The following is a 16,260-nucleotide window of genomic DNA, read 5'->3' as shown; positions in this document are numbered from 1 at the left end:
TATCACAACAGCTGTTCTGAAAATTTTTCTGTTTGGCATTTGACTTGTCAGTCATACATTTCATATTTGTATCCATTTATCAGAAAAAAGAAATTTCATTAGATTAGTTTCATTTATCAGCTTCAAAATTTAAATATGTTGGTGTAGCTATATCTATTAAGATTTTAACTGTTCATTTTAACGGGTCTGATAACTAGTTCTTTTGATCTTTTAACACAAATTTAAAATGAACTATTTAACAAATACGCAAATTTGTTGGGTAACTTGTGATTGAAAGGACATATAAATATTGGTGTTTTTAAAAACAAAACCCAGGATAATACAAATAAAGAATATGTGATTAATTTGTGAGTCACCTCATTGATGCTTCAGCAGGAATAGATTATTTACATCATCATCCCTATACCAGTTATAGAATTTTGAGGCTAATTTAGATATTTGACCATAACATATTGTAAGTGGTTATTGTACTGTAGTTTTGGTAAAATGTCTTATGTTAGCATGTTTCACTTCAAATACATAAACACACAAATATTGTTGATTAGGACATTAGATCTTCATAAAAATTTTCCTTTCAATTATCAGAAATTTATACCTACTAATTGAGTAAAATCTAAATGTAAAAATGTGAATAATGGAGTAAATAATCTACAAAGCATTTCATAATTTAATTTGAAACGACAATTCTGATGAGTTAATTCACATTTAGATTATTATGAATGCCTTGAATAATAAAATACATAAGTATGTTATTGAAATGAAAAGAGGTTATTACTTTAGATCTGAGTACCATTCTCTGTTACGAATTTATGATTTAATATATGATCTATTAAATGAGAAAATGATATTTAATACAAGAGAATTGTTTTCTAATGCATTCCACCAAAGAAATAAATATTATATTGAATGGTAGGTAGGTTAACAAGTACTGATGAGAATGAAATGGTATGTTTGGTAAAGGTTGGCAACAATAGTAATTGTAAATTTGTGGTGTCAGCATGTCTGATGGTGATGAGTAGAGAAAAAAAGTGAAGCATCAAGCTAACAGACTCTTAACTACATTCCATCAAGCAGCCTATGAAATCCGAAATATCATTTTTTTTTGTTTACTTCTCATTTATTATTGTCAAATTTTTTTCTTACTCATTTGTTATTGTTAAAATATTTTTCCAACTTAATATGCATAGCAAATTATGTGGATTTACTATCAAAGACAAATTGTAAGGTTGCTTATTGTAAACATTTCTGATTTTGAAAATTATCTTGTATCAGTATTGCTCCCTAAATATGTTGTGTTTTATACTTAAACTATTGAAAATTGTCAGTTATGCTTGAATTTTTCATGTGTAACATTTGTTTATAACATAACAAATGGTTTTCATCATCATTATCTTTTTCCATATGGTTGTGGGTTGGACTGGTCTTCGCTACCTTATCATTTTGCCTCTTATTGCTTTTCTTTTTCTTTGTCAGGTTCAGCATCCTGAACTTTTTCTTCATTCACTACTTCTGCCCTTATCTTCCTTGACCTTTCTCTTCCACACCTTCCTTTCACTTGGATCACCTGGGACTCCTTTACTCAACTATGAAAAATCCATATGCATTACTAGACTGTACTAATACAATCTTCTCTTTTTTATCTTTTTATATTTTACTTGTTCATTGATTCTGGGGCACCATCTTGTAGAAGTTTAGTCAAACAAATGGACATCAGTATTTATTTTCAAGCTTGGTACTTATTCAATTGGTCTCTTTATGTTGCACTGCTAAGTTAAGGGGGCATAAACAAACCAACACCAATTGTCAAGTGGTGATGGAATGCAAACATGCACGCGCATACGGCAGGTTTCCGCACAGTTTCTATCTACCATATCCACTCTCATTACATAGCCAGTAGAGCATACTTCCTTTCTTTCCAGCCTTTGCTCATCTACACTCACTACTGCTGTCACAAAATTGCAACATTGCACTTATGTTCTTTGCTTGAAGAAACAATCCCTTTGGTAATAGCTCTCTGAATTTACCTCGCACCCTCTTAGTTTGGCTACTACTGTCTGTCAGCACATTTCTCTATGGCTGTTTAGGTCACAGAAACTATTAGTTACTTCTCTGGAGCCATTTTGAGGGCTGGAAAGTATTTATTTCATTGGTACTCTAACTGCTAGTAACTCCTATACATGTCACATGCAGAGCCTCTTTTATCTGGCAACCTGGTAGACCTGAATGTACACCCTTAGTAATATGTATGCAGTTCCTATCTGTTCTTTTTCTCCATATTTCTCAATTGGAGGTTTTGTTTCCACATCTGGGATTTCATCTAATTATTTCACAGATTCAGTTATAAGTACTGGATCATCTTTTATGGCCTGGAGAACTTTAGTAAACAAGAGCCTACTGAAAACTAATCCTTGGTGGACACCTAATCTCCCACTAAATTCTCAACTCATTGCCAACTCGCTTGATGTTGAAAGCATTTTTGTATATGACTTGCACTACTCTAACAAACTTTTTATATCAAGTTGTCTTAATGTCCACCAGATTATAGAGTATGGTCCTATGTCAAAGGTCTTCTTGAACTCAGTACATGCTAAGAAGAAAAGCTTATTCTTAAGAACTTCTCATCTTCATCAATAGTGCTCCAACCTGCATCTCATTAGTAGTTCTCTCCCTTATCATTTATTCTAAAACACTTTTTACTTTCATAACTTGATCTATCAGTTTGATATTTCTACAGTTGCTTCTTTCTTGAGATTGTAGATTCTAGAGATGCTAGAAGAAGGCAAGTAGATATATGCTGTGTACAAGAAGTAAGATGGAGGAGAACCTCAGCTAAACTCCTTGAGAGCAAATAACACCATTTGACTATGCAAGTGATCAACTTGAGTCCCTCACTGGAAATTTACTGCACCTTGGTGACTGTTCTTTGATGGACTAGCAGCCTTCCTCTCTTTCATGCCCTTTATAGCCATTTTGACCACCTAACTGTCAACTACAGGGAGTAGTCTCTCTTCCCCCCATGCAGTCTTCACATTATGTATAGCTCTTCATAATAACAATTTCCAAACCTCAGTGAAAGTAAGTTGGTGGTGTTATTTTGAACACACTTTTCCAATTTTGTTTTACACTGGCACATTGCTTTGCAATTTACAATACTTCATGCCTTTAACCCTCTTATTACAGAATATTAGCTTCTTTTATGCCATGCAAATATGACTTATAGCTTCTCTTCTAAATACTTAATATTGTTCTTTGCTATCCTCTTTCTTCTAGTTTTTCTATGGCTGTCTTGTAGTCTTTATAGTTCTAATAGCAGTATTATTCTAATACAATGGTACCTTTTGTCTGATTGGTACTTGCTCCAGTAACAGACCTTGTCCATAGCTGACATCAGGTTGTTTCATAGAACTCTCAGCAGTCTTCTTCTGTTACAGATCTATATCCTATACTGTCACACACACTCTCACACCCTCAATAATTTGCTCAGTTTCCTTACCTACCATATACCTACTCCACCTATCTCAGCATTGTTACTTACCCAGATGGATTTGTACTGGTATTCTTTGCTCACAAGGAGTTTAGCTGAGGTTCTCCATCTTCTTGTACACAGCATACATGTATTTGCCTTGTTCTGGCATCTCTAAAATCTACAATCTCTTCAGACTTGTCTTTCATGGAACCAACATCACTAATGACAGCCATGAAATTTTATTACTTATAATAGGAGGATACACAATGGTGGTGATGGTTAGGTTGTTGTTCAAAGTCTATTTTCTGCACCTTGAAATGTGTGATTACTTAATGATGATTATCAAGGATTCTTGCACTTTTCTACTGCTTTGCATGGTAGTAATGTGGAGTTAGTCCTGTCTATACAGATAAGATTTCTCATTGTATTGGTGCCTGTCATAATTTTGGCATGGTTTTACTGGTTCGATACCCTTCCTATCACCAACAATTTTACATCAGAGACTGGCTATATTTTATTAGGTCACAATACTAACTATAATCATTTTTATGGTTTTGTTGAAATTTTTCTTTTTGTTATGCTTTTTTTCTATGGAATTAAATTTCAAACTAATTACTGATTTGTAAGAACAGAAACATCAAATCATTAACCTGGTCAATCATATTTCAATTAAGCTTATGCAGCTATTAGATAGCCATGAAAAAGGATATGTCAATTGTAATTGGAACAGCTCCCTTCATTACCATTTTCAATTAACTACCACATTGAAAAATTAAATATGTTTAGAAACTGCAGTTTACTTAAATTTCAAGCTATTTCTTTTTAATGTGTAAACGTGAGCTACCAGTAAAGCTCTTGATGATTGATAGCATTGATGAGCTCAAATGAAATGAAGCAATCACATAAGCCCAATTAACTAAATGCATGGAAGTAATTAAAAACGAATGTGTTACTGATATTTATTGATTCTGGTGTATTTTAAAGGCTAAATTAATTCTAATTAGATTAAAACCCAGAACTAACCATGTATTAATTACACATTTCTTATTTCTTTATTGCCCACAAGGGGCTAAATGTAGAGGAGACAAACAAGGACTTCTGATGCCATTGAACCAAAGATTTTTCTTTTATATTTGGCAAATGTTTTGTTACCACCCTAGCTTTATGTACCATATTTTCTGGCAGTGTGGATGCTATTTTTTACCTCTGAAGTAAGTCTTCAAAATATACCATGAATTTTTAGAAGATGGTTATATTTTTCATAATATATTTTAACCCTAGAGGAAGATTTGTGTCAGTATGTGACCTCTGAGTGAAGTGTGTAAATTATACTAAAAAATAATCAATTTCACTTACATCTATGAACCCTGACTTTAAGTGGGGTAATATCAGGTGACAAAAAAGAATTGTACTGTGTTAAAGTTATTTAGTAAATCTTATTAAGGCCATAATAACCAAGCACTCATCTTAGTATTTTATTATTCTGTAATGAAACATGTCAGCAGTGCTTAGCAGATGGTTTGTAGAAGTTTTAAATATAGAACTTTATATTAAAGAAACAGCTTAGATCATGAAACAAAAACTTGTGATTTGTATTTTAAAAAGTTTCAACTTGAAAGGATACATGGAGTGCACTTGTGGAATACTGTAAAACTGTATTTAGTTGTTTAAAAATGCTTTGCATCTTTCTGGAAAAGTTTGATTTATTTCTTGTATCTCTGTATATGTAACAATACTATTGCACTATTTCATTGTGCATGTGGTGTTGCTGACTTGTCATACCATAACAGCCAGTCTCAGGGCAGACTCACTCAAGCTATGAGAATCTTGAATTTAGCAAACAACTGCAATTGTAGATTAATGTATGTTAAAAACTACTTGTAAATGTTTCTCAATCTATATATGTTCAGTTGTTAGCTGTGCATGCTGCACTAGGATTAATATGTAGATAATTCTTTTAAAAATTTATCAATATGGGCTTTCTCTCTTGAATGTCTAAAAAGTATTGCCTTTGATTAGTTTAAATTCAAATGTGTTCTGGTTAGGTTTGTTCTACAGCTTCAAAAACCTTTTGACTTGAAATTTTTAACACTTATATTATAGCATCTGGAATTAAAAGGCACTCATACACCATTGGCTATAAGCTGCAAAAAATTTAAATATGCCAAACAGCATGGCGACTGAGCTGAAAAGGTATTTTGGACCACCTCCAACTGAGAAAATGATATGCTACTGGAGGAAGTAAAAGAATCTGTTGAAGCCAGCATGAAGAAATATACATAACTTGCATAAGCCTGTAGCTAAATTGCAAGAATTGGAGGCAAAGATGGATTGGATAGTTTGGGAGAAAATTCAGCATCAACAAAAACTATTAATCTAAATTGAAACAGTAGCATGAGGACTGAATGATTTTCATGTCATGCCAAGTTAATGCTAGAGTTTTATGAAAAGACATGGTTAGTATTGAGAATAGTACAACAAATACCATAGTGTTATAAGAGCAAAGTAATTTAATTTCACAGCTTTATAATTAGTGCAAGAAAGAAGACTATGAACTGGGTCAGATCGAATCATGGCTGATGTGCCATTAATGTTTGATTTGATATCAAATTGGACATGGATCTTGAAGGGACCAAAACTGCTAAGACATCTGGATTTGGGGGAAACCCCATTATATACTGTGGTTCTGTCATGTGCCAATGGAACAAAATTGCTACCACTGCTGATATTTAAGAGAATGATAACTTTACCAAAGGACAAAATTCCATGTGGAATTTGTTTACATCCATCTAAAGGAGCGAATGGATAAAAAGGGGATTAAGCTCTGGATAAAATCTGACCTGCGTTTTCTAGTGTCCTCCTTAAAAAGTATCCTTTTGCCTCAGTTTTGTTTTTAATAAAACAAGAGTATCAAAGAAAGGGTGCACAGTTGAGATGAAAATGGCAACAGTCCATGGTGCAGTAACAAGTTAATTATGACTGATGTGGCCATTTACTAACTTTTTAAGACATTTAAGAAGAGTGGAATCACTAGATGAGCACCATAAATTGTAACTGATACTGATACCAACAGATTGCCTGAAAAGGCCAACAGTTAATCACTCAAGTGTGTGAGTAGGTCCTAAAATCATGGCATGCTGTAAAAACCAAGATAGTTGCAAAATTGCTTAAAAATTGTGGCTTTGGATGGTAGGCAGCATTGATAACCTTGATAGTATTAGTGATATAGATAACATCAGTGAATTTTTTTTTTTAAAGATATTTTTATTTAAGGATATTGATAACAAGAGACAATTTTCAGAATTTGAAGGTTAAAATCGTTCCTTATAATGTACAGGTAATATTTGTATTGTTTTTATTCTTTATTCTTTTGTAATTTAATTTTAATAGTTGCTTTTTATGTTCATGTATTTTTACTAAGTGTACAGTAAAATATTCCATATTTTTTGTTTCTCAGTGTAGTGTTTTGGTTTTCTTTATGTCAGGGGTAAAAATTACTGTACAAACCTATACTTAATCACGTGAAATTCCCAACATACTACATTTTATTCCTGTCTGTTTTCATGCACTGATTTGTTGTTGCTCAAGTAACTTAATGCTGAATCACAGACATTGTGTACCGTGTACATTACTTGGTGATGTGTTAGGGATTTTCTGTTCACTGACACATTGACTTCAAGAAATCTTAATAAATATTAAAATTCAGTGAACTTGAAAAGGATGAAAGTATTTTAAAGCCAGTGAATTGAAAAATAACAACAATAATCAATATGTTATATCAGCAGAAATTGCATAATGTCAATGCATTGAATCAGTGAATGTATGTTAAAATAAAGCCACCAGTTCATGGAATGGTATCACAACATGAAGAATTTGTGTAAATCCTCAAACATTGATAGCCTTATTAGTCATTATGCAGAGGCTAACACCTCCCTTGAGATACTTTTCCTTATCTCTCAGTGCAGGCAAGGCTGTATGGTTAGAAGTTTGCTTTCCAACCATATGGTAAAGTCCCACTGCATGGCACCTTAGGCAAGTGCCTTTTTCTATAGCCCTAGACTGACCAATGCCTTGTGAGTGAATTTGGTAGACAGAATCTGAAAGAAGCCAATTTTATGTGTGTGGGTAGTGGGGATGATTTGTTTGACTAGTCACAGTTCAATGATTGCAACTAGATAAACAAACAAGCAAAAAAAAAAAAGAAACTCTCTCTACTTGCTCTGAAGTCTAGCCAGCTAAGAATTTTTGTTGAGGTCTAATATGACTGAAGCATTTCTATTGCTTTCACTTTTTGGTTTTAGAGACAGGGTCCACACTCTCTTCATTGTCTTTCATTTACAAAACTTTTGGTTGGTCAGTTTTTGTTTTTTTTTAATCTCACTATCTACACAAAATACTCAAGGTCACCTACAGGGACAATCTCAAATTCTGAAGTCTTGAGAAGAGACAGTCTGCACAGTTAGCTTGAGATTGTGGTGGAAAGGGGGTTGAGACCTGCTGGTCATTTTTTCTGACTGCTGGAAGAACAAATACCCAAGACACTTTTATAGTGGGTACCACCAAAGGGATGAGGGAAGAGAGAAGGACACAAGAAGACATGCCGCACCATCTTCGATTTGAAGCAACTTAGTATCAACTGGGAAAATGCAGACAACTATGCTCAAAACAGATGATTGTGGATGTCTTGCTGCTTGATATACTGGCCAACTGTATGAGAGGAACCAAGACTAAGACCTAGATGTTAGATTTTGACCACTCCTAGAGGAAGCTTTTTCTGTTAATTACATGGATAATCTCAACTCATATTACATACTCAAAACTTTGCTGTTGGTATGTTTAGTATGCACCATGCTCCCCTGTGGTATTTTGCTTAGCTCTATTACTGTGTAAGTGAAAGAAACCAAATATAGACTATTTGATTAACAGGATCTGTTTGTCACTAAGCCATTAAAGTATGTGAAGAGGTGCTGAGACCTTCACCCCTCCACCCCCAATTAAAATTTTCAAGTCAGAATTTGGCTGCTGAGATCAGAACATCTTTTATGCTTGGAAATAGTATGTTGTTGGTAATTAGTACTTTTGACAGCAAAGATCCCCACCTCCAATATACTTGGTGGTTTCTTCATTGTTTTATGTCTGTTTTTTTCTATTCTTGCATGGACTGGACAACATGTCTCACTGCTTATTGTGATCCTTCATCATCTTCATGTGTGTTTATTATTAAGGAAGTCTAGTTTGTCTTCTACTTTTGCAGACTTATAAAGTAGCTGACTGAACATTTGAATGACCCACATAGATCAGACAGTGTTTATGCTGATTACTGCTGTGGGGCATGTTCCATCCAGTTTGGTATCCAGTACTTCAGAATGTCTGGAGGTTTCAGTGGTGGCAGATGAATTTCCTCCGTGTATAGCTGACTTTTGGTTTGTGTTTACAATAGCATACTGGAATTTTGGATGATGTTATATTGTCCCATGATCCATCTGTGACTACCTTGACCCCCACCCTCCACATCATGCATGTAGGGTCACTTTTATCTAATGTTTCCTTCCTATTTTAAGTTACTATGATGTGATCTGGGTGAGATACTGCTGCTATTTTTATAGGTCAAGTGGTCTTGTACATGCATCTTTGTTAGCTTATGTTCTAGTATCTAGATCTTTGAAAATAGTTTAGTTCCAAGTCAGCCCTGATCAGTCAGGTCTATGGGTCAGAAGTGTTCCAGTCATTGCTATCCCACCTTATTTTTACATATTGTGTATCTAGGACTACATCATACAATATGTCTTCAATATTTTAAGACGGTAGGGTATGATTTGAGGAACTTCTGGTCATTATTTTTAGTTGTTTGTGCTTCATATAGAGACTCTCTTCATTGATCTTGGACATATAGCTGCAAGTGTTCTTTGAGTCTGGGCAGGTTGCAAAGTTGACATGACCCTTTGTGTTTGAAGTGACCTTTTCATTTCTGGTATCCTGGCTTGTTATTGCAGGATTTTTATTATCAATTGTTTGAATACCTTATGAGTTGTTGATTAAGGATAATCTAGGCACTATCTATGAGGCTGTCTACCTTGATATGCAAATGTTAACTTTGTTATAGATGGAATCAATTTCAATAACTGACATTCTTTGTTATTGAAAACTCTTGAAGGATAGTGTCCCAGTATGGTAGCAGTCTGACAAATCATGAAAAAAGAAGAAATATTTCTTGCGTATAATTTGTGTAGTAGTTATTGTTTTAATATTCCCTCCCCCTTATAGTTGTATGGGTTTGATGTAAGGCATAATTAACAAGCATTTTGGGTTTTCATAATTTTTGTGAGGTCTGACCTTATTCTTACATCTTGCCTTTTCCATTGGTTCTTTCCATTGATAGCACATTTTTTCCCCTCTCTTTTACACTTTTTATGTTAGTTAACTGTTCACATCCAACAGATCATTTTTTTCAGTGCATGTGTTTCATTGTAGTACCCATATCTTACTATGCTGTATCACTTATGCATACTTTTTACAGTCTACATGAGGCGAGAAACCATTTTTTGCCAACATATGCATTAAAGCTCCAAATTTTGCTGCAACTACCACTAGATTATTGTAGCAACAAGTCTGTCAGCAATTTATGAAATTCAACTGTTGGATGCTTCTTATTCTTAGTACTGTTTGTATCACATGTAAAGTCTTGTATCTTGTTAATGTGCCAGAAATCCCGCGGCACCCCTTTTGTACCCATTACCTGCACTAAATATGCAATATCAAGTTCCTACCAACTTCCTTCCTGCATATCAATAGACTTCCCATTTGACAGCCGGATTTTATGTACACTATTTAATGTTAGTGTTTAATATCATGTTGACTTTTAAACTCGATGCCATGCTTCTAATTTTAGAACTTTTCCTGCAATTCTTTGAGATGGATTCCTCTGAGAACTTAATAAATGCTTGCAAGGACAGTTAGGCTGAAACTCTAATAGCTTCAGTGTCTATAATGAATATAAAGGGGTTTATGATAGTCTGGTCAACATTTACTTGTATACCAAGTTCTTATTGGGCTTATTGCTAATCCTGAACTTGTTAACAGTAGCATTTAGTACAGCTTTCACAAGCCATTTGTCTACATCTGTCTCTTTTTTTTTCTTTTATAATCTTCAAACTGCAAAGTGTGAATCCTGTCAAAGACATCAATAAATGCAAAGTAACTTGGTTTGTTTTTGACTAAAAAATTAAATTATGTCAATAGAAACAACTTTACACTCAAATTGTATCTTATGCATGATAATTCTATCATGGATCAGCTTTGCTAAAAATACTTTTGAATAACAAATGTAATGAAAATAATATGAAGGGGAATTTATATTAAGGAAATGTAGTTTTGAAACAGAGGAAGTCATAGCAAATATAGAAAGAAATTACTCCGGGAGTATTTTATATAGAGTATAACTAATTCAAAAGCAACTGAAAAGTTAGACTTGTCTGAACAACCCATGGTATCTATTTTGTAATAGAAATATAGAGTTCATATTTAAAAAAAATGGAGAAAATGTCAAAGAAAAAAAATTACAAGAATTTATGATTTCAAAGAACCACTTTAAGGCAGGAATAAATGGTTAACAATACAAACTGTGCTACTGATAGCACTGGAAAGTTGTAATTTTTTCCCTTAGTGTAAATAATTATTGAAATCTAATATTTTATAATTTCTTGCTTCTTGTTTGTACAAATTTTGTATACTTATTGGTAAAAGTGACCTCCAAAAAATCAGCATTATTTGTATAATTTTCAGATTAAAAGAGTTATATGCACTGTTATTATACTCAAATGCAGCAAAATTTTAAATTGCCATAATAAATTATTTTTGTGACTCTTAAAGTTTATGGAGCTTAGTTTACTAAAATAACACTCTGTATAAGCCACAACATATAATGTTATTTGTATTCAATTTCATATCACATCTAAATGGCAATTCTTTATTATTAAAATTATTTTTTGTTTTGACACGAATTTTATTTAATGTACATTGATTTAATTTGATTATTTTCATCTTTTTACTTCAGCTATTTCAATAAATCATTAATAATTAATTAAAATGCCACTTTTTATAATTTATGTTTGTATTTTTTTTTTTGTAAGAAATCTAAATTTACAATTTTTCATATATAACCATCAGTTTTTAAAGATTTCTTTATCATTTACAGATACCTATTAAGCTTTATTTTGGTACAGTGGGTGATCTATTTATAACTAATCAGTATTGTTTGAAGGACACTGTCAAAGAAATTGTAAAGAATTTGAATTCAAAAAAGATCCATACTAAATTCAGTCTTTGCAGGTGCAAAACGTGTCTGTAAGGAAAAAGGGCCTGAAATTTGTGGAGTACTAATAGTTAAATAAATAAAAAAATAAAAAATTAAAAGCAAAAATAAAACTGTATTATGCATAGAGATAAAAAGAAAAGAAAAAATATATCAAAGCTTAAAAATGATATTTACTTTTTAGTGTTGGAAAAATTAAAATTTTCTAATAAATGTTTGACTTCATTTGTGAGTATATTTGAAATTTAAATCAATCTTGGCAGAATAAATCTTTTGGAAAATAGTTCTTTTATTTACAGGTTTCATTGGGTTACTCGTGTTCAGAGTTTTAGTTGATAGTGTATGTTACAAATTTATCAACCTTGTAAGCTGGAACCAGGCAAATCAGCCTGAGTGTAACCCAAATATGATAAATATTTGAAGGTATTTTTGTGAAGCCCTGATTGTCATTTAGAACAAACACATCCACCTAATTGATTTTCATGCAGTTTCTGTCTACAATATTTCACTTAGTAGACTTCAGTTGATCTAAACATATGGGACAAGATACTTTGCTTCAGTGTTATGTAGCCAGGGGGTCCAAGGAGTCTGCTTGTTGACCTGGGGTGTTTGTAATGTGTTGGTGAATGAATCTTTGCAAATCAGCCTGACTTTATTTAATTTCATTTGAGTTTGAGTCCATGCTCAGGCCAAGTCGAAGACTCCACCCTCAGAGTCTGGTGTGGTTGCCAGGTTGTATTCTCTGTTTAATTTTGACTTGTGTAGGAGCGAGTTTGAGTCAGTTTGTGCTCGTTGTGTATATCCTGGGAGATGTGGTTCATCTCTAATGGTGCTTAAGTATTTATCCAGCTGCAATTTGAATGATTCCACACTGCATCCTGATAGATTTCTGACATGTACCGGAATGGAGTTGAATAGTTGTGCTCCTTGAACCAACAGACTTGACTCTCGCAGGGTTTTTGCTGCCTGGCCAGCCTTTTTGTTGATTGGTGGTAGCTGGCAGCGTCTTCCGTGGCGCAGTGAGTGGTAGGTTTTGATACCAAAGTTTGGCACCTTTTGCTCTATCATTTTCCAAATGTATATAATTCGGTATCGCTCAAATCTTCTTTCTATTGAGTACATCTTCAAGGTTTTGAGTCTTTTGCTAATAGTCCAGGTCCCTCGTTTCTGAGAAGTATGAGGTAAAATTTCTTTGGAGCGATTCCATCTTAGATAGTTGGCCCTTTGTTGTTGGTGACCACAACTGAGAACAGTAGTCAATCCTCGGAAGTATCATACTGTTCCAGAGGGTTTTCATTGTTGAGGTATCTCTTGATTTGAAGGTGCACAAGATCCACCCGCTGTACTTTCTTGCAGTAAGACAGACTGAGTCAAGGTGTTCTCTGAATTTTAGGCTGGTTCCCATGTGGATGCCTAAATCTTTCACATACTGTTTTTCCATTATTTGTTGTCCTGATGGGTTTCTGTAGTTTGTTGTATTTTTCAGATCTTGATCTGTTCCGTAGCGAATTAGTTCAAACTTCTTATCATTGAACAACATGTTGTTTGTTTCCTGCCATTTATATATGGTGGTCAGGTCCTTTTGTAAGGCCTCTGTATCCACCTCGTCTTTGATTTGTCTCATGACCCTGGTGTCATCAGCAAAGGATGAGACGTTGCTGGTTGTATCTTCATCTATGTCAGAGATGAGGATGAGAAACAGGATTGGGCCGAGTATTTAAAATTTTTTTATTCAGTTTGGGATGTGCATGTATATTGCTGCAATTGTTAGAGAAAGCTTCCGTTGTGGGCTTTGAACTTTGTGAAGAATCAATAGATCAGTTGAAATATTTTCTAACTTTTATAATAATAAATTTTTTATTATGTTAAGAATATGAGATTGCCACTGGCGTGATGTGGAAATCATCAGCATTTGTAGTGTATTTGACGGGTTCAGTTTTTTTTTTTTATTAAAATTAGAAAGGAACAAAATTTTCCATTTACCTTTTAATATACAATATTTAAAAAAACTAAATAATTAGATTCTGTTGTAAAATTGATCATTCTTATTTCAGTTTTGGTAATTAAGTACATGACATGTCAAATTTAATATATGCTTATATATCTTCTTTCCTTTAATATAATCCCATTTCTGGATTTTTGCTATTTTTTTTTTTTTTTAAATTTTAGGGCATGCAGTACCCATATACAATCACCAGTCGCTGTGAAAAGCTGCGAAGCTCCCCCGATGACGACAGGACAAGAGATGACAGCCCCAGAAGTCGTCATAGTCCCCGATATCAGAACAAGACCACTTATATTGAAAGAACTAAGGAAAAACTGGAAAGAGGTGCGCTATTTCATATTACTATTACTTGTGTGTGGCAGGTCAGAATTGGTCACCTATAGGATTGTTTATTGTATTCACTTTATATACATTGGATTAATACATGGATTATTATTATGTAGAAATTAGTACAGGCAGGTAAGTGTGATCTCTTTATTCTAATGACTGGGCCCCCCCTGGAGTACAATAGCCACTGATTACCAAAAACAAGTGAGAAATTTTAGTATTGCAAAGCTGCTGTTTACATTATTTTTGTTAAATTTTGTTTCTACATTTTTTAAATTAAAATTTTTTTTTTAGATTCTTCTGACTTCACATTTTCTTAAATCTTATTTCATTGTATAACTCCTGTTGAAAATATACAGCAGCTGTTTTGATTTACTTCTGGTTGCTTCATATATTAAATCAACATAATTATCTAACTCTTCTTTTATACTTTTACTGATTTTAGTCATCGAACTGTGGCCATGCTGGGGCACTGCCTTCAAGGGTTTAGTCAGTCATATTGATTCCAGTATTTATTTCAGTCCAGGGACATGACATAAACACCACCATCAGAACACATACATATACACATATGATGGACCATTTCTGCCAAATTCCATTCAAAGATACTATTGTAGGTGCTGTTCTGTGGGATTGAACCTAAAAAGCTATTACATTTGCAAAATCAACTTATAAAGCACACAACAAATCCTGTACCATAATGTTCCATCACAAATTGCTGAATAATTGTTCATGTTATGCTAGTTGATACAATAATTTTTTTAATGTTTATTATTCAAACTAGCCAATCTGTTTTGGTGAATTTTTAAAGCTTATTTATCATGTATAAAGAAGGCGATTTTAACCAAACTTATGTTTAGACTAAAGTTGCATATATTAACTGAAGTTGGCAAATAATGATATTAGTGAGTTAGAGGTGATATTGCCTTTGAATATATTAAAGGCTGGCTACATTATTAATTACCATGAAATTTGTGGTTAAGCTAATTGCTTATACAGTTTTTTGGCTTTGCATAATCATGGCATAAAGATTTGGCTCAGTAATTCATAGTTTGAAAACTAAATCTTTGAGACAAAATCATAGAATTAGTATTTTGAAATAAGTTACTTTTATTAATGAGTTATCATTTTTCGTATGGTATAGAAAAATGATTTTAATTCTTGACAAGTTTTTGTTGTTGAGGTTTATATTTTTCTATGGTTATTGCTGGAATAAAACTCAACATTCAAATTCAAGAAATGAGTTTATAAATTTGAGATCGAATTCAAAATCGAACCAAATTCGACGACTGGCACCCATGCCAACCTCCCTTCATTGGACACTAAACTCTGCTTGCAAAGACCTGTTGAGGCAAATGAAATCAAAATTGAGCCAAATTCGATGACTGGCACTCATGCCAGTGGAGCGCTAACAGCTCCATCTGAGTGGGATCACTGCCAGAGCAGCTGCTTGGCTTCTGTGCCGGTGGCACGTAAAAAGCACCATTTGAGCGTGATTGTTACCAGCGTCACCTTACTGGCAGGTGAACAAAACATTTGAGCGAGGTCGTTGCCAGTGCCGCTGGACTAACTCCTGTGCAGGTGGCATGTAAAAAAACACCATTTGAGTGTGGCTGTTGCCAGTACTACAAGACTGGCCCCTGTGCCGGTGGCACATAAAAGTACCCACTACACTCTTGGAGTGGTTGTCGTTAGGAAGAGCATCCAACTGTAGAAACTCTGCCAGATCAGATTGGAGCCTGTTGCAGCCATCTGGTTCGCAAGTCCTCAGTCAAATCGTCCAACCCATGCTTGTATGGAAAGCGGATGTTAAATGATGATGATGATCCATGCATAAATTTAAGAACTCGTAAGATATTTTATCTCCATTTATATTAGTTACATTGTCCATATATTTGAAGTAAGAATTGGGATTGTGGGAAATGAGTTCTGTTCTTCATCTTAAGTGTTGACTTAATATTGGATTCTTCTATTAATTCACTTGTGTTTATACATATTAATTACTTTTTGAACATGAATCATTTTAAAATTTCAAATATGTATAATATTCAGCTGTAGAAACACTGCCAGATCAGACTGGGCCTGGTGCAGCCTCCTGGCTTCCCAGACCCCGGTCGAACCGTCCAACCCATGCTAGCATGGAAAGTGGAC

The 16,260-nt window shown here is 33.8% G+C and overlaps 1 protein-coding gene across 5 annotated transcripts in view; it reads left to right on the top strand.

The window, feature by feature from the left end:
* The window catches only part of LOC115215089 (WW domain-containing adapter protein with coiled-coil), a 111,280-nt gene that overhangs the window by 25,616 nt on the left and 69,404 nt on the right, over positions 1–16,260 (top strand). For all 5 annotated transcript variants that reach the window (XM_029784253.2, XM_029784251.2, XM_029784249.2 and 2 more), the window contains exon 3: positions 13,947–14,106. In XM_029784253.2, coding sequence (XP_029640113.1) covers positions 13,947–14,106 — 160 coding nt within the window. The remainder of the gene's footprint in view (positions 1–13,946; positions 14,107–16,260) is intronic.

The sequence above is a fragment of the Octopus sinensis genome, linkage group LG8 (assembly GCF_006345805.1).
Source record: "Octopus sinensis linkage group LG8, ASM634580v1, whole genome shotgun sequence".
NCBI classification, from domain to species: domain Eukaryota; kingdom Metazoa; phylum Mollusca; class Cephalopoda; order Octopoda; family Octopodidae; genus Octopus; species Octopus sinensis.
Note: the sequence above shows the minus strand (reverse complement) of the source record. Positions and strands in the feature narration are given on the sequence as shown.